Source organism: Sturnus vulgaris, chromosome 2, assembly GCF_052056855.1.
Source record: "Sturnus vulgaris isolate bStuVul1 chromosome 2, bStuVul1.hap1, whole genome shotgun sequence".
NCBI lineage: Eukaryota > Metazoa > Chordata > Aves > Passeriformes > Sturnidae > Sturnus > Sturnus vulgaris.
Window position 1 is genome coordinate 70,877,715 of NC_142244.1, and position 20,497 is coordinate 70,898,211.

The 20,497-nt window shown below is 35.2% G+C and overlaps 1 protein-coding gene across 12 annotated transcripts in view; it reads right to left on the minus strand.

Annotated features, from left to right (window-relative positions):
- MYCBP2 (MYC binding protein 2) overlaps nucleotides 1-20,497 on the minus strand; it is a 172,254-nt gene that overhangs the window by 116,603 nt on the left and 35,154 nt on the right. For all 12 annotated transcript variants that reach the window (XM_088159784.1, XM_088159789.1, XM_088159793.1 and 9 more), the window contains exons 4-17: nucleotides 19,502-19,655; nucleotides 18,083-18,279; nucleotides 17,620-17,862; nucleotides 17,275-17,346; nucleotides 15,369-15,465; nucleotides 10,933-11,006; nucleotides 9,638-9,776; nucleotides 9,078-9,154; nucleotides 7,347-7,551; nucleotides 6,281-6,445; nucleotides 5,426-5,584; nucleotides 4,762-4,966; nucleotides 3,957-4,102; nucleotides 3,156-3,257 (exon numbers count right to left, since the gene is read on the minus strand). In XM_088159784.1, the coding sequence (XP_088015910.1) occupies nucleotides 3,156-3,257; nucleotides 3,957-4,102; nucleotides 4,762-4,966; nucleotides 5,426-5,584; nucleotides 6,281-6,445; nucleotides 7,347-7,551; nucleotides 9,078-9,154; nucleotides 9,638-9,776; nucleotides 10,933-11,006; nucleotides 15,369-15,465; nucleotides 17,275-17,346; nucleotides 17,620-17,862; nucleotides 18,083-18,279; nucleotides 19,502-19,655 (2,035 nt within the window). The remainder of the gene's footprint in view (nucleotides 1-3,155; nucleotides 3,258-3,956; nucleotides 4,103-4,761; nucleotides 4,967-5,425; nucleotides 5,585-6,280; nucleotides 6,446-7,346; nucleotides 7,552-9,077; nucleotides 9,155-9,637; nucleotides 9,777-10,932; nucleotides 11,007-15,368; nucleotides 15,466-17,274; nucleotides 17,347-17,619; nucleotides 17,863-18,082; nucleotides 18,280-19,501; nucleotides 19,656-20,497) is intronic.

Below are 20,497 nucleotides of genomic sequence, written 5' to 3' on the forward strand. Positions count from 1 at the left end.
TTCAAAACAAAAATTATTAGCTGGTTACAATTCCATCCAGGCAACTATAGTCTGTGACTCATTTCAAGGCAAAAACAAAGCAATCTTCAGCATAAGTACTTAAAGTTTCTGAAGCTACTTAGTGAGCTGCTGCCTGAGCAGCATGTATACAGGTCCCTAACAACAGTGGCAAGTATCTAGATGATGTGTGAGAAGTGAGTGAATTGCTTGTGACAGTAATATTGAACCAGCTCATTGATACTGCAGCTATTAACAATTACTTCTACCCAGAATATTTAAATTCTGAGTTTGTATTTTCAGATAAATGCAAATAAAGATGACCATTTTCTTGTTCAGTGCAAGAGAACACAACTGATCTTGTGAAGGAATTAAATGATTGTCATACCTGCAGACATAACCATCACTTCTTCTCTTAATTCAAGTGGACCCCAAGAACATATTTTTAAATCAGAGATCACTGTAACAGGACTAAATCTGGAGCTTTGCTAAAGAAGCACAAACAATTAAACAACTTAAAAATCAGTATACTTCCACCACTTGCACTCTTACACCTCTCTCCTAAACTTCAGTCCTATTTCAACATATTTGGTGGGCAAATGGGTGAGATATTTCTTTGTGATTTTTGGTTTGATTTGTATGACTGTTTTAAGAATGAAATATTCCTGTATTTTTAAAGCTTTCATAGTCCTCTTGTTTACAAGACATGCAAGATTTACTGAAAATATTTATACTGAATAAAGGCCACCAATTGTAATTAAAGAGTGTGCAGCAACATTCAGTGATGGATCCTATTCTTGACTATCATAAACCATGCATGCTTTGTTTCTTATAAAAGAACGAAAGACACACATTAACACACTAAATAACCCAGATATCAGAATCCTGTCAAACCAAACACCACATACCTTAAGGAAAGGCCCTAAAGAGCTGGTCTGGCCTTTAACTTCAAGCAGCGCTTTCAGAAAATTGAAAGGCTGAAAGTTTCCTTTAGATCTCTAAAGAGCTATTTCATTAACATGGATCTGCTCAGTTACATGTGAACAAATACTAGAAATTTTTGGGAAAACTAAGCAACAAGTAACCTAAATATCTAGTAGATTATTTAAATATTCTTGTTCTCTCTTATGAAAAGAGTAGCATCGTAAGAGCTGTCAAGAAGGGTATCACTCTTTGCAGCAACTCATTAATGAAAAACAGCAGCATCTGGATGGAGCAGCAAAAAAGCTCTTTAATCTGATTATGCAAATCAAGATTGATTATCAAATCAAATATTCATACCTGCTTATATAAAAAAAGACCTCTAAGCATTTGTGAAACACTGTTCCCAGCTTTATCACAAGAAGTCACTCTGAACCAAAACAGGAGACTAATCTCCAACCCTTCCAGACTGACATAACCAGTACCTCCCATAGCCACATAGGTATGGGATTTCAATGCTCTTTAGACAGAGAATGTAACACAAACGTGTGCAACAAGCTGGCCAACAATATCTTTTTAGCTACAGTCCCTATATAGAATCACAGAATCAGTTAGGTTGGAAAAGACCTTCAAGATCATTGAGTCCAACCTATGATTGAACACCTACATGTCAACCAGACCATGGTACTAAGTGCCACATCCAGTCTTCCCTTAAACACCTTCAGGGATGGTGACTCCACCACCTCCCTGAGCAGCCCATTCCAATTCCCAATCATTCTTTCTGTGAAGAACTTCTTCCAAATGTCCAGCCTAAACCTCCTCTAGTGCAGCATAAGACTGTGTCCTCCTGTCTTGTCAGTGGTTGCCTGGGATAAGAGACCAATATCCACCAACCTCCTTTCACCCATACACCTATAAAACCTGCCGTAACAGTACATTCCTGATACTGTTCAAATGATCTTTTTTTGCTTTTTGAAACAGATGGCATACCGAAGGGATAAGCTGCTCTGGGTTCTACTTCTAACCACAGAAATAGATTCAAATGTAAATTTTTCTTTGCCACTCATCTTTTTCTTTTAACTGAAATTTACCTCCCAGCTCTGTCATCACAGATGGGCTGAACAGTGGCACCTTTCAATAATGCTTGGGCATTTAATCAGGATTCAAGAAAAAATTTTTAGCTGCACCTAACATTTGCCAGCAGCATGCAGCAGGCTCTGACATGACCTAAACAAAGGCTTCCTCTCTTCATGTCACAGCTAAACTTAGCCACAAAGATGCAAAGAAAAATAAATATTCCACCCTTTTCCATATGCATAGGCAACTACAAGCTTTCTTGTTGCTCCTTATTTGTGGTTAAAACCAGCAATTTCTTAATGCAAGTGAAACGAAGAAACAATTCACATCACACGACTCACTGCACAGTCTAGGAAACAATATGAATTAACAAGGCACATTTTGTATGCAAGTAAAACCAGTATCTAATTCACAAAAGAAGAATCAAAGTGTAATTTACTAACACTGCCAGAACTTGAAAAAGCGTATGTCCAAATAAGTTATTCTTTTTCTCAACACACAATAATCTTAGCAACCACATCATCATGCTTTACAAAAATATTACAGTTTACATCAGTCTAAATTTCTCAAATTAAGTTTGACAAGACACTGAGGTATTTTAGAACACAAAGAATACTGAAAAGTTCTTAAGGTACATTATTGTTTGTGTGGAAAATCAACAATGAGGTAGATAAAACGTAAGAAAATTTTGAAATGTTGCAGTGTCGTTTTGTTTTTTTAAATCAGTCCATGTCAATATTTTCATGTTATGCAAATACAGAAAAGTTTATTTTGTAAAAGAAAATTCTGCCTATTATACCACAGAAATGAAATAATTTATTATAGTAACTAGATAATTCAGGTAACAGGTAAATAGCATGGGACAGGCTTCATATAAATATGTTTTAGGATCTACATTTAAAAAAAATAATCACTCAACTACGAAACAGAAAAAAACCCAAACCCGACCAGCAAAAGTGATATAAAATGCTCCTTTTGATCATTAAAATTCTGATTCTTACGTGCAGACTTTGATTTTCCACAATTTTCTAAAAGCATGCTACATAAACTACCTACTTAGGATCTGATTTAGTTTGATCACTGCACAGGCCCACTGGAGGAAGACTATTTTCATTCTTAGAAAACAGACTCAGAAGGCCCTTTCTCAGTAAGTCACTCACCTCTTCCGTCTTCTAATCTATGTCTCCTAATTACACGTTGCCGCTTTTCTTCCTGTCGTAGCTGAAGGTGTTCTTCAATATTAACTCCAGGAACAGGGACAGCTAAATAGATTAAGAAAATAAAATACATTAAATTATCTTTAAAATTGTTATGGTAGCAATAAACCCTAAAAGAAATAAAGTAAATGAAAACTGAAAACTAGCTGTTCTTTACATGGTCCTGACAATAAACAAAAAGGATTTGAGTAAATTTGGAGGAGTTCTAAGCTTTATCTCCTAATTTTCTGGTTTTCATGAATCTGACAATTCCAACATCACTAAGGAGTACTTAGACACATATATACACATATAGATGTACTTCAGCATACACATATATCATGTGTTGTCATGGTTATCTCCATTCCCCCCTAAAAAATTTCAGAAAGTATTATTAAACTAAGTTTACAATTGTTTATAGTTTTAAAAGGCTTTACATGAATTAGCCATGTTTTAGCTTAAGAATGTTTTAAATTCTGATAAAAAACATTATAGGAATTTTTTCAGGATATCAAAAAGGACAAGAACAACTTTGTAGTATCACACTAGTATAACTGCACAGGTCACTATAGCAAGAGTAAACTTAGAACTATTCACTTAAGAGAATGATCCCACTTTACTATATCACCAATAAATAAATCTGACTGTTAAGCACCATTTTAACAATATTATACTAAAACTGCTCTGTAACAATAAAGTGTGTAAAGAAAAAGATGCAGTAAAAATGAGACTTAAAAGTAATTTTGCTAATTTCATATCACTTACCCAGTAAGAGATCTAAAGGTATCATCTCTTTTACAGCATCAAGGATTCCTCTTTGCCTTGCCTCCTGGCCATCCAGTTCTCTAGCACATGCCTTGCAGCAGCCACACACAGCACAGCCTGACTCACCTGAGCCACAGCCACAGATTCTGCAGCAAACAGAGTTGCTTTATCACTACCTTTTATTTTTGTGCGTTACTGATGCCTTTGTAATTAAAACATAGATTATTACTTTGTTCTATCTGTGGACATGCAAGTTTTCCTGAGATAAACAGGAAGGACAGCTAGTATAAATCCTAGCTGCTGTTGCATGATGCCACTGACTATCAACTGAATTGACTTCTGAGCATTAACTTTTCTTTATTTAATTCAATGTACACCACATGAGAACATGAAAAAGGAAAAAAAGAGCACACAAAATGCTGAAGAAATAGTAATAGTGACATAGTGGCCCTCTGCAGCTCAACTAAAAAGTAACAGATAAAGATAAACAGAAAGATAAAAAATTTCCATCACAGGATGAAGAAAGGTTATCCTGAGCCAGCAGCTCTGTCAAGAGACAGAAATTATAATTGGTGTTTATATCCAACAGCTTCTAGTAAAGAACTACATGCTAAAGTAAAAAAAAAGGTTTTAAAACTAAACCACCTGCAGCCACAAGCTATTTACAGAAATTTTAAGCCATTTCTCATTTTAAAAGCACATACAATTATATATTTAGCTATAACATTACTTCAGATGGAAAGTTCACATTCAAGAAGTGTTTTAGCCATCACTGTACCACCCACATTCCCACACGTGTGCTTACCCTCCAGGTACTCTATCAGGACGCCCGCTACTAACACAGCTGGCTCCATAGCCTGTGCAATCTCCACATACAGTGCATACCATACACTGCTCCAGCTTCCATTTATGCATGCCTGGAGGACACATCATGGACTTCTCATCTTTTTCATCCAGTTCCTCTTCCAGGTCTTCATCCATTGCTGTTGCCATGTTCTCAACTCCAAAACCTAATTAAGATATTGAAATAAGAAATATTTGCTTTCTGAGGCCAACAGAGAGGGTTCTGGTTTACCCATAGAGGTAAGGACAGGTTGGACAGGGCTCAGCAACCTGATCTAGTTGAAGATGTCACTACTCATTGCCAGGACCTTTAAAAGATCGCTTTCTCTTCAAACTATTCTATGTATCTATGAACAGTGGCTTACTGTTAAAGCTCTGAAGAACACTCACATATCAGGTTTTAAAAGCAATGACCAGGAATGCCAGATCTGCCTGCTCAGCCAGCACAGTGACTTTTGTGAGATCTCTCTCTGCATGGGCATGCATGATTTTTTAAATCATGTTGCATGTACTCAAGCTTTAGTGTTGGAATTACATTTTATAACAAAATGTTCAGCTCTGTTTTCACTTCTGATATTTGCCAGCACACAGAAAGAAAAAAAAAAAAAAAAATCAAGGTCCCACACCTTTTCCTCCCTGGCTCATAGAGCCTGTGTCTCGTCCACACTGTCCTTTATTATTTACTCCAAATGTCCAAACTTCCCCATTCTTCATTAACACACAGGTGTGAGCTTTGCCCATGGCTACTTGAGTCACAAAATGTCCTTTCAAATCTGTTACTAAACCTGTAAGACATAAAACACTTGAGTGACAAATTGCACTTTCTAGCCAAGAAGGAAACTCGATGTATCAAAATTGTTAGTGGATACTGACAATTTTAAAGTTTACAGCAAGGGAGAAAAACAGATATAAAAAACAAGTGCAGGAATAAAAAGGGAAAGGAGAATTAGGCCTAGGCCACTTGCCCTGCAAAAAATGAAAAGCCAAAAGCAAACCTACAACTGCTGCAAATCACTTGTTTTGAAAAATAATTCTAAAGGACTCACAAAGCCATTGGGGTTTATTCCACTAATATTTTACTTACACTGTGCTATCCAGGATCCCCTGCTACCTTACGAGCAGAGAATCACAAAAGGCCTAGTTTCCAGCAGCCCTCGTTTGTAGCAAAACACATCTTATTTCTGTGACTTTTTCCTGTGTGGTTGCCTTGTGTCAGATTAATAAAAATGATTTTTTTTTTCTTCTCTTTAGTGGAAGAATGAATTTGGACATTTGTCACTACTGATAATAAATTCTTTTACAGAACTTTCAGAAACTGCCTTCTTCTACCCTTCTGTCATATTTATCTGAATCAACAGAATGTCAGAAATATACTATGAAAGCAAGAAACATACATACAACATCTTAATAGGTTAAAAATCCCCATACTTATTTACATTACTTCAGTTGAAAAATAATTTAAAAGACTGATATTAACTTACTTGTACTATCAGAGTAAATGGCATCTTTCCCAAACATGTAGAGTTCTCCATCTTTGGAAATTACAGAACTACTTCCATTATTGCACGCTGTAGATATGACAATCTTTCCTTCCATTTTAATGATTTTTTTAGGCTTATATGGTTTTGATTGCCTTCTGCTTTTAGCTTTAAATGAAGAAATAAAATAAATCTTCAAAAAATCCCCAGACCATCATAGGCATAATCATTAGTTTTCAGACTGCTAATGAAAAACACCCAAACAAACAACTATGTACAATCTCTTGGTCTAATTTTAATTGGATTATACTGGCTCCTCTCAAAAAACTCAATGCAAGCAAAGACATTATTAGATCAGTATCTTTTAGAAATGATTCTTCAAGAATTTCAAAACACTTTAATTATTCTTATTAATCTACCATATCATCATCTATCATCTGTTTCCTAAAGTGAAGTATTTAATTTAATATCAGAGCAGATCACAGCTTCAGGGCACTTTAAGCCATCTTTAATTGACTTAAAAAGTCTATTTCAACCTACACACATGCAACTACAGAAATCAAGACTAGGAAATGTGTTAATTTTGTATTGATGAGGCACTTTTTGGTCTGAAGATCAAATTAATCTGTCTTCTTTAATGTCTGAAAAATTCCGCTTGATCAAACCCAGAACATTTGCTTCTACAAGTTCTCATCAATACACCTCTCCACAAGCCAGCAAAACATCCATTTCCAAAGCTCAATAGAACAACAGCGAAGAGGAAAAGGTCTGGCTTCACATCTTGAAGTCCCAGGCAGACAGCATGGCTTCTTGACCAAATTTCTGACTATCTTTTTTTGGGACAACTCTAAAATAGTACTTCCACCACACAACTCAAACTGTGGTAAAACACAGATCAGATTCTGTAGCTGGGAGAGGTTTTGGTACTGGTTGTCAGGACTTGTGGCCAGCCTAATTTCCAGTACAAATGGCATGCTTACATGTTCCTGGAAAATGCTGAAACTCTTCAAATTAAAAACTTTTTAAGAGGCTTTTACCAACCACTGGTCAAGCAAGCAATGATACATACTTGATTCACCATCCTCTCCTTTACTAGCAGAACCTGTGAAGAATATGCTTCCATCCTCAGCAACAAGCAAGGCATGTGAACCATCATGTCCAACAGAAAACTGAATAATCTTTGGAGATTTTGTGATTGGGAGTTCAACCCATTTGCCAGCTGAAGGGCCACCTTGTTTGATTCCAAGGCTCTGATATTTGCCAGTGTAATAAATCTAGGAGAAAAAAGTTTATCAGTTTGAGTAATGTCACAGCACTCCAAGCTTACATAATTCTCAAAGTTGAATTGTTTTTAAATCCTTTCGTTTCAAAACCACACCACACTCTCCCTGATTTTGTTTATGCCATTTCAGTATCTCTGTCTCAAACCCATCAATTTTGATTTAATGGGGGAAACATGCTGATTAGATTCTTAGATTAGATTGTTTTGAAATGTGCTTTCTACTGAAGCATTGAGTGAGTTTTCATATATATAATTGTTTGGCTAGACGAGTTGAACACACAAGAATAGAAGAAACTACTCAGACGAAATTAAACATTTAAAACACTTCACAAAAATGTCTGACCCGTGTAAAAACAAGATACTATAACAATAAAATCAATTTAAAATAACAAATAACTACAAATTTTAACATGCTTCAACACATTTGTAAAACATATTTAGCAAGTGCTCAGTGGCCACTGACTACCTAAATAACAGAGTAAGATATTTCACGTGAACAAACAAAAATACTGACATGAATTAAAGTTTCCTTTAGAACCATGAAACTCAACATCTCTATAAAATTGGTATGTCAACCTATGGGGCACCTAGAGTCATTTTACATTGCCTTATATATCGTATTTCTTACTTTAACAAAAAATTTTATAGATCAAACCCAGGAAATTTTAAAATTTTATACTGAACAGGAATTTCTCTTAGTTGAATGATAAAGTTAATCTGTCTCTCCCAATGCTGAAGAGTTCTATTTGATCAAATTCTGTTACATACCATTAAATTTTCTTTAAAAATATTTACTCATTAACATTTTCAACAATCTCACTGTTCTGACAGCAGAAGAGCAAGGCCTTCATTCCAATAAAGCAATACAATTTTGAACATGTAATTAAGAACTATGCTTCTACAAGATAAATAGCATTAATCTTTCACACTGAAATAGAAAGCCAGTAAATAATGTAAAGAGTCAGTGACAGTATTATTTCTAAATTTCTATGAATATGCAAATACCTCTAAAAAAGTCTCCACTGTGCAGAACAACATATCAAATCATCAAGAATAGGCTTAAGGAAATCAATTGAAAAATTTGCATAGGGGAATCAATAATTCTCTAGAGGATCAGAAAAAAAATCAGGATGGGATTTAAATAAATTATTATGGTCAGACTGTGAAAAGTTATGAGGTGGTAAAATTTGCAAAGGTTTTAAAACATAATTTGTAGACAGAAGGTAATTTTGTTTCCCAAATTTAAAACAAAGCCCTTCATTGTAAGACTGACTGTAGAAATTCCTATAAATTCAAGTAATTTCTCAGGAGCTCCAACTATCTGTTTATGCTTTTAACTACTTGCCTTTTATGTTTTAAAGCAGGCTCTGAGAATATTTGAATATTTGACTACAGTCATAGACATACATTCTAACATACTGAAAAGGCAAAAAGAAATTATGGAAAATAATGATAAAATTAAAAAACACAGAAATCTATTGGTGCAATTTGCTATTTACTACAGAACATTTTCAGTACCTTTCCACTAGCAGTTTTCATCAGTGCAAACTCTCTCCCAGCACCAAGGACAGCTGATTCCTCATCAAACCCTGTACCTGTGCAAGCAAGATTGTGTTAACTGAACAGTTTAACCAGGCAGTTTCACAGACCAGTTATCTACCTATCTGCTAGTCCATGGAGCCAAATAAGCTTTTTTTTTTTTGTTCTGACAGAGCCAAAAGTAAGCTCGACAGAGCAAAAATACCCCAAAGCAAAGGCCAAGTGATATTTTTTCAAAATCCTTTCATAGATACTAACAATTCTTAACCTCAAATTCCAAGGCAAATGTGTTTTTCAATGTAATTCTTTCTTCCTTTAATCCAGTCAGTGGTCCTTGCAAGTTGTTAAATTTGACCCACAGCAAGGAGTTCCACAGTTTAACTATGTTTTATAAAGTCCAAGCTTCAAACAATTATATATTTATTATACCACTGATGGAAAATACTGGAAAACCATGAACAGTACTAGAAACCGAAAGGTGGTGGCTCTATTGTTTGAATTAGCAGGCTTGATATTAACCTTCAAAGAGGAGAACTTACTGATAATGTGCAAATCTTTCTCCAGATCAAACAATGAGATGCCACAGGCATGTAAGCATTTTCTTGCAAGCTTAAGCTGCAGTTCTTGTTGCAATACTGGCTCAGTACTTGTGGCAAATATTCGCACTACAAAGCCATCCTGCAATAAATACAAAAATCCACTCTATAATGTATCAGAACTGCATTAATTTACTTTCCAAGTCCTAAGTGCATAAACATAGCATTATTTTAGAGTAAACTGTCAGAGAACACATTGAGAAAGTAGTATTTATTATAACATAACATTTACTACAGGAGAAAAAAGAATAAAATGACCATCACAACAAGCTGAATTAAGTATCTGACACCTTAAACACATATTGAGTTCTGTGAAAATGCTATGAACATTATAAAAAAACAATGAACTGCTGTAGAAATCATACTTTTGTAACTATTTACATCTATCTTTCAAGCCCTTGACTTCTCCTGATTCATAACCTAAAATTCTGCATGCAGATAGAGAGACTGCTGTAAAGAGTAGCTAGACAAGTTTTCTGTTTACAAGTACAGAGTATCTTTTGGTCATGTTACAAAAAAAAAAAAAAAAAAAGCAACAGCTGTTCTGTTAGGAGGGAAATGGATAAATCCTGTTTTTCTTACAGTTGATGTTTGGTGTCTTTTGACAACCCCATCACACCCCGTCACCATTTTATGGATTTCTCACCATCAAAAACCACACCAGAACTAAAAACATAGTAACTGTCTGCTGAAAAGAAATTTAAAAAATCCTACAACCACCACTACAGTTTTGTCCCTCATAGGAGCACTTGAGCTTCCACAGCTTTGGCCAACAGGCAATTTTCATACAAAAATCAACTGGAATGTAGTATATTTCCTGTCTCTACTAATAAAACCAGCTGAAATGCCTCAATAAGTTGCAAAGCAATTACAGGACACTAAATCAAGAAAAAAATTTATCCTTAAGATCTAAGAAGCTTATCCCACCAAGAACCTGTAGAACATGTTTAAAATATGTTATTCAATGTAAAAGATTTTTTTTCCTTAAAGAGCAATGAAGTTTCTCTTAAAACTTATCTGAAAAAATAAAAACTCCATCACAAATCAAAATTGTATGAATAATTACCAAAACACAGCTTTTTTTATGCACAAATCATTTACATTTAGTTGCATGGATTTCTTCCTTAGTTGTGTTAGTGAAGAAAAAGCCAAACATGAAGAAAAAGGGAAGCTATAAACATTGTAAAATAAAACCCAGTTGAGTGAAAAATAGTTTACCCATCATTTGTAAAACTTACATCTCTAGATGCTGCTATTTGATTAATATACTCTCCATCTGTGAAAAGGATATTCTGCCCTTCAGTATGACAATCTGTGAGGGAAAAATGAAGTGCACTGCATCAGTTTATATTAGCATACATACACACACTAATCTCTGCTTCTAATTCATTCTCATTCCAATCAGATTATGAGAGTTCTACTTTGTCTCAAGTGAAATGATATTGTTCTGATAAGGTATTACTTTACATGAAGATGTATCTCATCAAAGGCATGTAATTCTCCTTAGCTCCTGGAAGTTATTGCAGTACTTTCCATTGTATGAAATGCAAGTGGTTACACCCCAATATTTAAATGTAAAAAAACCCCAAAACATGTAGTAGTCACCTGTGAGGCATATTCTAAACTATTACAACACAACTAAATTTGAATCTTCCAGGACTATTAAGCCTTCCTCCTTCCCCAAAGACTTTTTTTTATATAAGGACCATTATCTTTAAAGAAACGTTTCCTCAGTCCAGCATATAAATCCTACACATATAAATGAATCGCAGTTTTCATTATTAATTTCATTTTCGAATTATTTATGAATTTCATCAAGTATTAGCTGAAAATATGGGTATATTTTGAAAACTATGAAGTATATACTTGAATACATCACTCATTTATTGAAAATAGGTCAGCTAATTAAAAAAAATGGCAGGGAAAGAACTGGACCTGAATTAGGAGGAAAAAAAGAGAACAACCACCTTCTCTGCAAGTTTAAACCTATGGCCCTATACCATTTCTTCTTCCCTTCCTGCACTGCTGATGGAGCTACTGGCAAAGAGATTGATATCATATGGTTTGTAAGGTGTTTGTCTCATTGATTGCACAGAGGAAAGATACCTTTTCCACAGCCACTTTACACTCAAAATATTTGCTTCATAATCTGAACAAAGATCTAGTATTAGCATTTTACCGAATAAATTTAATGCTAAATGAAGCACATATAATGTCTTTCTAGCATAATCATCAAGTTCACTATTTTTTTGCTACCTAGCTAAAGCATCAAAATAATACAGCTGAAAACACTCCACAGAAACCCATTTTTTATTTTTTCCTGATATACTGCCCAGTCCAATACAGTGTCTTAGCAGGAATAGAATATGCATTAGAAAGGCTTCTGTAACTCTCCCATCTGGAAGCAAAACACCAAAAGTAGACAACTTTCCTTCCCCTTAGAGCACAATCAGGTATGAATCACAGAATGTACACAGCAAGCATGATGGAAATTGGCAGCCGAAACACTGAAGTTTGAAATACTGCTCTCTGAAAAATAATCTCAGATTTAACAACCAAAGCAGTTTACACTACTAATTCTCTATGCTGCAAGTTGTGTGAGTGATAAAATAACTATCAGTAACTGGATGAGAAGTTCCAAAACTAATCTAAATGACATTTCTCCAAAGGTCACAGGAAGCTGGTAAGAATTAAGTTTCCCTGAATGACTGAAAATTACATGTTCACACAAGCAGAACAGCCAAGGAAACAACACATTTTGGCCACCAGTGGGTCCATATTTCATTATTTAGCCTATTGCTTGAGTCACTTCAAGAAAGGTGAATCTCCTGGTAAACATTTCTGGGGGTTGTTCCTATGTTTGGTAGATCTGTTCAAAGAGGAAATCTGGAACGGAGATGGGGTTTTTTTAAATACATGCTCTCCAGAAAACTTCGTAAAAATTAGCACTTGCTTAGCTAACAAACAAGCAGGCCCAGCATTAAAAATCAAATTAATGGGAAGACTAAAAAATGGAAGGCAAATGGAGTATCTGAAAAAACTAGTGTAGTGTCTCAGCTAGGAAGGAGCTTGTATGATCAATCCTAAATGTTATTCAATCTGACTTCGTATATTACTATGGGGGTGAGGATTGCCAAGCTTTCTGTCTGGAGATTGCTATAAGAAAATGGGTTTATGTTTTACTAAAAACACAACTGCAGACATCTGTTAATCACAGCCTACTCAGAGGCTTCAAAGGAAGATGACTGTGAAGCATCACCTTCTACATTCATACTGTGCCTTCTGCACCTGCTAATGATGCAGGCCTTGAGGTCATCTAGGATATCCTCAGTTATCAGTACTTTTCACACTAAGGGAATAGTCCTGAGCCTAAGATACTAATTTGCAATTTCAAAGAACAATAAAACTATATACCATGTGACTTCAAATTTCTCCAGCTGAAAACAGAAACTGTTTTAAAGTATGCAGTAAGCATTACTGTTGAAAAAAATGGCAAATATGGAAACCTCTGTAAATTCAGGTCTAGTCACCCAATTCTCATGGAATTCAGACATTCTTCTATGATATATAGACTGAGAAAACAGATGCACAACTCAGGTACAGTGTATAAATCTGGGCAAATGAAATAGATACAAGAATGTTGACACACAACCTGGTAATTCCAGATATAAAGCTGGATCTGCCTAAGATCATATATCAGAGTGGAAAGACTGCCTTTTAAGTTTATGGTTTCAAGAAGCTGATGGATCCCTACTGTCTGAGAAAGGAGAAAATAGTGTTTCACAGTTCCCTGACCTTTCTAAGGTCATGTGATTTCTATCTAGGATCAACTTCTAAACACATCTCCTAACTTCCTATGCATCCCCTGTATGAATAAATTCTAATACCTTTTTTTAATGCACTATCACCAGCCCAGGCATTTGAATGAGATTAATTCCACATAGAGCCAAGTCTGAATACCATACCAACAGGAGCAAATATTTGCTGTGTTCAGATGTTAGCAAGGTCATTGGCCTTTAGTTCTACCCAGCATGGCTTTTCAGAACTAGAACAACTTGCAAGTCACCATAAGATTTCAGTGGGGCAGCCACTACTATTCAGAGTTAAGTACCTTCTCAGTTTTCCTCAGGTCAGACACCTTCCCCCTACCTTCATTTCATTTTTTCTACTGGGAAAGGAAAATAACAAGAAGTGGACGCTCTGGAGTTTGTCCTAGGCAAAAGAACAAGGTCTTATCTGCTCACAGTAACACACTGAGATAAATGTGCAGAAGTGCACAAAGTGAAACAGCAAAGTTCAAGGACTGAAATACAAAGGACTGGAGTTACAAAGAACATCTAACTTGGATACCATCACAAAATCCAACTTTGCAGATAGTTTGAGTAATTTCTGAATGGGTATTCCCATTCGGATTTGCTTTTGCATTTTGTTGAGAAGGTATACTCTCATTCAATTTTTTGTGCCTTTTTACAGTATAAATGCAAGGCAGTCTTGTAGAATGACACTTGTCACTGTGATTTGCAAATGCAAGCTAACAGCTCCAAAGGGTGGACTTTAAATGTGCTCAATTCTCTCTCAAGACTTGTATGAAGAACACTGATTTGTTTACAAATGGTAACATAATTAAGGACATCAATGAACCCTACTGTGTAAGAAGCTGCCCTGAGGTGAAGAAAGTTGAAATACCACTCTGAAAGGCAGGTCCTTGAATGTGCTTTCACTGAAGTATCTCATACAGCCCCCACAAAGAACAAGAACAGCTTAAAAAGACATCCATACTTTAAGGATGTGCAGAAGATTGCATGGACTAGATTCAACATTCAGAACTTGTTAAAAAGATTGCTGTTTGTGTTTTAACGACAAAAAATCCTAGAGAACTTTTCTGAGGTTTCAGTCAGTGGTTTCTTATTTATGTCAGGATGAAACAAAATCTTTCTTCTAATCTACAAAATAAGCCTGTCATTGCTTGATTAAAAAACATTCTTGTTTCCTTCTGCTATGCGTGTGTGTAGCTAAGAACAGACGTATTTCACTAGAAGGCCATTAAAGCATGTTCCAGGAACATCCTCATTCTCTAAACAGACTGAAGTTATGAGGCTCCTCTGAAAAAGGACAACAAAATGAAAACAACCAACCCCCCACAAAACAAGCGAACCCCACCCAAAACCTCAAAACTGAAATAAAAATTTCTAAACAAATAAACCAAAATCCACTGCCAATATAACATCAGAAGCATGGTCCATCAGTGTTCATTAGCTGCCTTTGTTTTTTGGATATATGTTTATCCTATTAACAAACAAAATTATTTTGTTCACAGTTTATAATTGCCTACGTGTAAGAGATCCTGGAAACAAATTCATACATGAGCCAAACACTCAAAGTTCAAATGAGCAAGAAATGAAAGTTTTTAGGAAGGAATTTAAGGTCTTGTAGTCTTTAATATAAGATGATAATGAATGATGATCATTCTAAAATGCTGCAACACTCTTCTGGCAACTGGACTAAGATGCGATGCCTCTAAGTGAAATACTGAAGCTGGTCTGAAGTAAGGCAAAGTCGTAAAGCAATCTATCTGTGACCTCAAAAATCTCTCAGTTTCTATTCTGCTTGCCTGGAAATATGTAACATGTAAACTGCAAACTATACCAAATTTCTCCCACCTGGAGTTTCTTACCTGGCAAAGCAACTGTACCGTCTTGTTCCAAGGTTTCAGGGTTTATTCTTATGGCTGTCATACTGTGATTATTTGTATCTCTATATAATAAATAGCCCTGGCAAGAACAAAAAACATATATAGAAGTATGAAAATACTCTATAATACATTAAGAGATGTTAAAAGGGAAAAAACACAATCATTATTTCAGATTATGCATTAAAATATCACAAGCCTTTTACATAGAATGATGATCAACACTTTTTCTACTAACTAAATTCCACATTAAAAAATGTAAATTTAACTTCCTTCCTCCACTTCGTACATGCCATACATTAGCATGCTGAAGCTTGTATATAACTTTTGAAGGCCTGCATGTTAATTCTGTTATCTCTGTATACAATTCAGAGTTAAGAGCCACAGCCACAGTAAAAACCAATGTTTCTGTATCCACTTTTCAAATCAACAAAATAATCACAGGAATTCCAGAAAGGTGATAGACAATGTTACCCTATATAGAAGGGCAATCATTAATACATACTAATACATGCATTAAAACCTAGAATAAAAAAAAAAAAATTGACTACTTTGACTCCCAGACTAAGAAATTTTCTTCCATTGAAACTACTTGATAAATAAATCTCAGTGAAATGAGGAAAACAAGCCCACATAAATTAAGCAAAGAGCATTAAAGAAGATAGAAAAGATTCAATTTAAAAATAACTAATATGATGAAGTAAGAAAAATCAGTTGAATTTAAGCTAACCAATCACTTGAAGGGAAGTGACACTGAGGACAGTTTCTCTCTCTTATGGACACATAACTAGCAATAAGTGCAAGTCACACACCTTTCTATAAATATAGCCCCAAAATGACACTTGTCCTAGCTGCACTGCCTTTGGCTACTATCACTCTGTGAGTGCATATACCTGTACAAGCACTCAGAAGCATCACATATATTTATAGTTATATACAGAATGTCCAAACATGTAACACTATATAATGAAACCACATTAATCCTCTTCCCTTCCAAATTGATAAAGCAAGAGCCAGAATGAATGCATCCATATGCATTTGTTTTTTGTGCCAGTGTACCTTTTGGTGATCTGCTTTTTACATTAAATAAAACCAGATTTCATGAGTTTGTGTGTATACACACACATATACAATAACTACAATGAAAGAACATGGATTTGTAATGGACAATTTAACTTCAAAAGCATGGCAAGGAGTATACTAAGAATCACACTGGGACAATGAGATCACTCAGTTAATAGTAAATATACAATAAATTAAGTAAATTAATCATTCTCTGAAATGTACTTCTTAGTCAGTTTTGAGGTTTTCTTATAGTGAATAATAAAGGTGTAAGAAAAAGCAGTTGCTATTCCAGAAACTAGCTGTAAAAACCCCAAACCATCCAAATATAGTTAAGTCTGCAATGACAATGTCAACAATTATCTCTAAGTATTGTTCACATATGCTCAATCCTACCCAACCAAAACCACATTTCTGTATTTTACTGCAGTTTTAAAGTCAATTTCTTTTGATAACGAGTTATTTCAAATATTTTTCACATATTTGTTGCAACAACCCTTTTTTATATCCACTGACATGCACTTAGAAATACACATAAATTGACTGCACAGTTCATAAACTGATGTGCTAAACTATCATATTTTGCAAAAGTCTTTACAATGGCAACACAAAGCAAGGTCACTCCATTATTCCTTTCTACAGGCCAGTACAATCACATGTGCATCATATTCCATAACTTAGAAAACAGTACCAAAAATTTCACCCTTTATAATGAAAGCCAAAGGAATGATAAAATATCCATGTAAGCTTACTCTAAGACAGGATTTACTTAAACTACTCATGAGGGATGAGGAGGGCCACATATTTTGTATTTTAAGTATTCACCTACCTGAGCATAGCCTAACCAAGACTTTTTTTCTTTTCGGTTTTTGATGCGGGATGTAGAATTGTATATATGGCCCTGAAATGCAAAAAACTTCCATCATTTAACAAATACCAGAGTGAAAACTCAACACAATCATTTACCATTTAAGTAATGTCTTCAACCATATTGCATAGTGAAAATTCTAAGAAAATTGCCAAATTGTCATAGAACTCATGAGAAAAATTTACACAAACCGTAACAGAACTGATGATTAGTAAGCTATGTAAGATTCTGCATGTGAACAGGACATCATAAAAGTTAAATTAAAATACTAAACATCACTCATCAGACAAGAAGCAGCCACGTTACCCTCACTGTCCCGCTATATCCAGAGCCAATTTTGTAAAGTCCATCTTTACATAAGAGATAGAGGAAAAATCCATCACTCTGAAGTAGGCACTGGTCATCTTCATCTACAGATATTTCTTTCAATGGCCATTTGTGCATCAAGGCTGCCTTCTTTATCCCATTACTGAACCAGTCCTGGATTTGGATTTTGCCCACCAGAACTGCCTGTACACTCCGCTGAAGAGAGTTTAAGATGGTTGGCACCTAAATAGTAAAAGAAATAGCAAGTGAAAAAGATGACAAATTTTTTAAATCTTGTATTTTCTGTTCTAACACCAACTCAAGAGAGACAAAGAAATACCAACTCATCTCAAAAATAGTGAGGGGAAAAAGGTAACTGAATTAAACAATACATCTTTCCAAAACTCATTAGAAGTACTCAATTACATAAATTCCCAGATACAGAGAAGTTTTAGTGCGAGACCTGAATAGTCTGACAAGCATGGCTGCCATTATTGGTGAGGATTGCAGAGATGGCTTGCAACGTCCTTCCTGTCTCTCCCCAGGCAGCTACCAAACTGAAGAGGCAAGCGCAGGAAAGTGCTGTCAAGGACTGTCCTGTACTGTCATTCATTCCCGTGCTACGGACAGTTATTTCCAGAAGAAGCTGGAACAGGGATTCTGGAGATAAAACACAGACAAAATAAAATAACTACCAATGGGAAATTAAACTCGGAAAATACATTGTATCTTTCCTCAGCTATTATGTTTAGAGCTGATTTTAGACAGAAAATAATCTTAAATAAACCTAAATTATCCTTAACTTTTCTTCTTTCCAGCCAGAAAACATTAAGTCTGGATAATCACCATGGCCAATGAAGACAACTACCAAGTCGTTTGGTCACAGTTGAACACATTAATAAGAAATGGGCCCGAAAGTGTTATTTGGCCTGCCTGTTCAGCCTAGCCCATCACTGAGATGATGTGTAGGTTCTGACCAAACTTATCTACTCTTTATGACCATTACCCATGTTGAAGTACAACCCACTTCACAGAAATGAGCACTTCAAATTGAGGCTTGAAAATTATTTTGATCACAACCAAACACTGTTTGGTGACTGAACATCTGTAACAATCAAGGTGTGAACAGAAATCCACATAAATTTTCTTGAGAGCAGATACAATTAATCACTAAGGCAGTAATTAAAGTCTTCTTTGTAGCTTTTTAATACTCCATGCATCAAAAATAAAAGTTTTCTATTTCTTTGGAAATAGAATACTGTTAAGTCAAAAAATATTTTAAAAATACATGAATTCTAAAGACTCTTTCAAAATTGTTTTTAAACAACGCAGGCTACAGCCTAGACTTCTCTGCAGTTCTACATACCAACAAAATATAATGGGATTTTAACTTAAAGGATATAGTCAATCATGCTCTGAAATGCATCAGGAATTCAACCTTGATTTTCAGTATCATTAAAAAGAAAATTAATTTTCAGGAAAGCTTTGGGATGGCCAGAGAAAATAAAAACCAGGAATTCTGACACTCTGCACAACAGCTTCACATAAATTACAACATTAAAATATCTAAGATATAGATCACAACAGCAGATTGCAAGAGAATTTCACCCTAGAACTATTCTTTCCAATAAGACCAAGTATTTTATGCTTCAGTAGGACAAGTGGATCCCAATTTGTTAGGCTGTAATATTTACTATGTTGCAGTGAGGTAGTACTGCATACTTCCATAAACACCATAAGGAGTTTATACTCCAGAGTAAAGCCAAGCATTTGAGAACAAGCATGGCACTATCTCACAAATACTTGCCAAGAACCATTTTCTTCTGTCCAACAAAATAACAGAGGTATGTTAATAACAATACAGTAAGAGATGAGATATTACCTAGGACTTCTGGAGGCTCTGATTGCAGGCCTTCTGGTTGCTGACCTTGGAGCACATTAAGTAGGGCTTGTAGGCTCCTGAGACACAACGAGGGATGAGAAAATCTTGTCTCCTTTATCAGTTCGAAGACCTCACATAATCCAACTTCAATAATCTAAAGAAGAGATTTTTCAGAACAGCTGTCAATATAATATTTTTAGATCTTCACCAGAAAAAGTATATCCCAGTATTCACTGAACAAGACAACTACTCAAATAGAAAGTTGTAATATAAAATAGTGTTAAATCAAACGAGAATCAAAATCAAGAATCCACCTATACAACTATACCAGCAAATGTTACACATAAGTCAGCCACTACATAAAAGAGCATCTCTAAGCATAGTAATAGTTTCTTGAAAGAATAAGGGAAGTCAAAACTTTTTGCAGAATAAAAGGCAAAATGTGCCTCTAAGCCCTTCTAATCTCTATCCAGTTCACACTTTGACAGTCTTCTTTTTCCTTGCTCATTAATGTGAGCAGGAGAACTAGAATGGTCTTGCAACCTGGCTTCACAACCTGAATAACAACACATTTGACAGCTGATACTGGCAGCTCTAGCACTTTCCTCTCCAAAGCCTCAGAGACTATTTTTTATATTGTGATAAAAACAAAGATTAATTTTTTGACACTAAAACTCCATATTGTAATCATCACAGACATGCATTAAGCCAACTAATAGAACGTGTAAAAGCACTGTTACAGCCACCTCTAACTTCCCCTTTTAGAATTCTGACTATTTGAGATTACAGTCCTGCTTCTCTCCACTGACTGCTCCCTTGCACTTCCTTCTCAAACTCTGTATTTAATAATGATGAAGACAAAAGGAAAGAGAGGACGGTTAGCACATTACAAATAACTGTATCTTTAAAACTTCACTATGTGTTTTGGTTAGGAGCAGAGCCCCTATGTATAGAGTGTTTAACAGAGACTTACCCCTGAATAAAATCTTAGGAAAA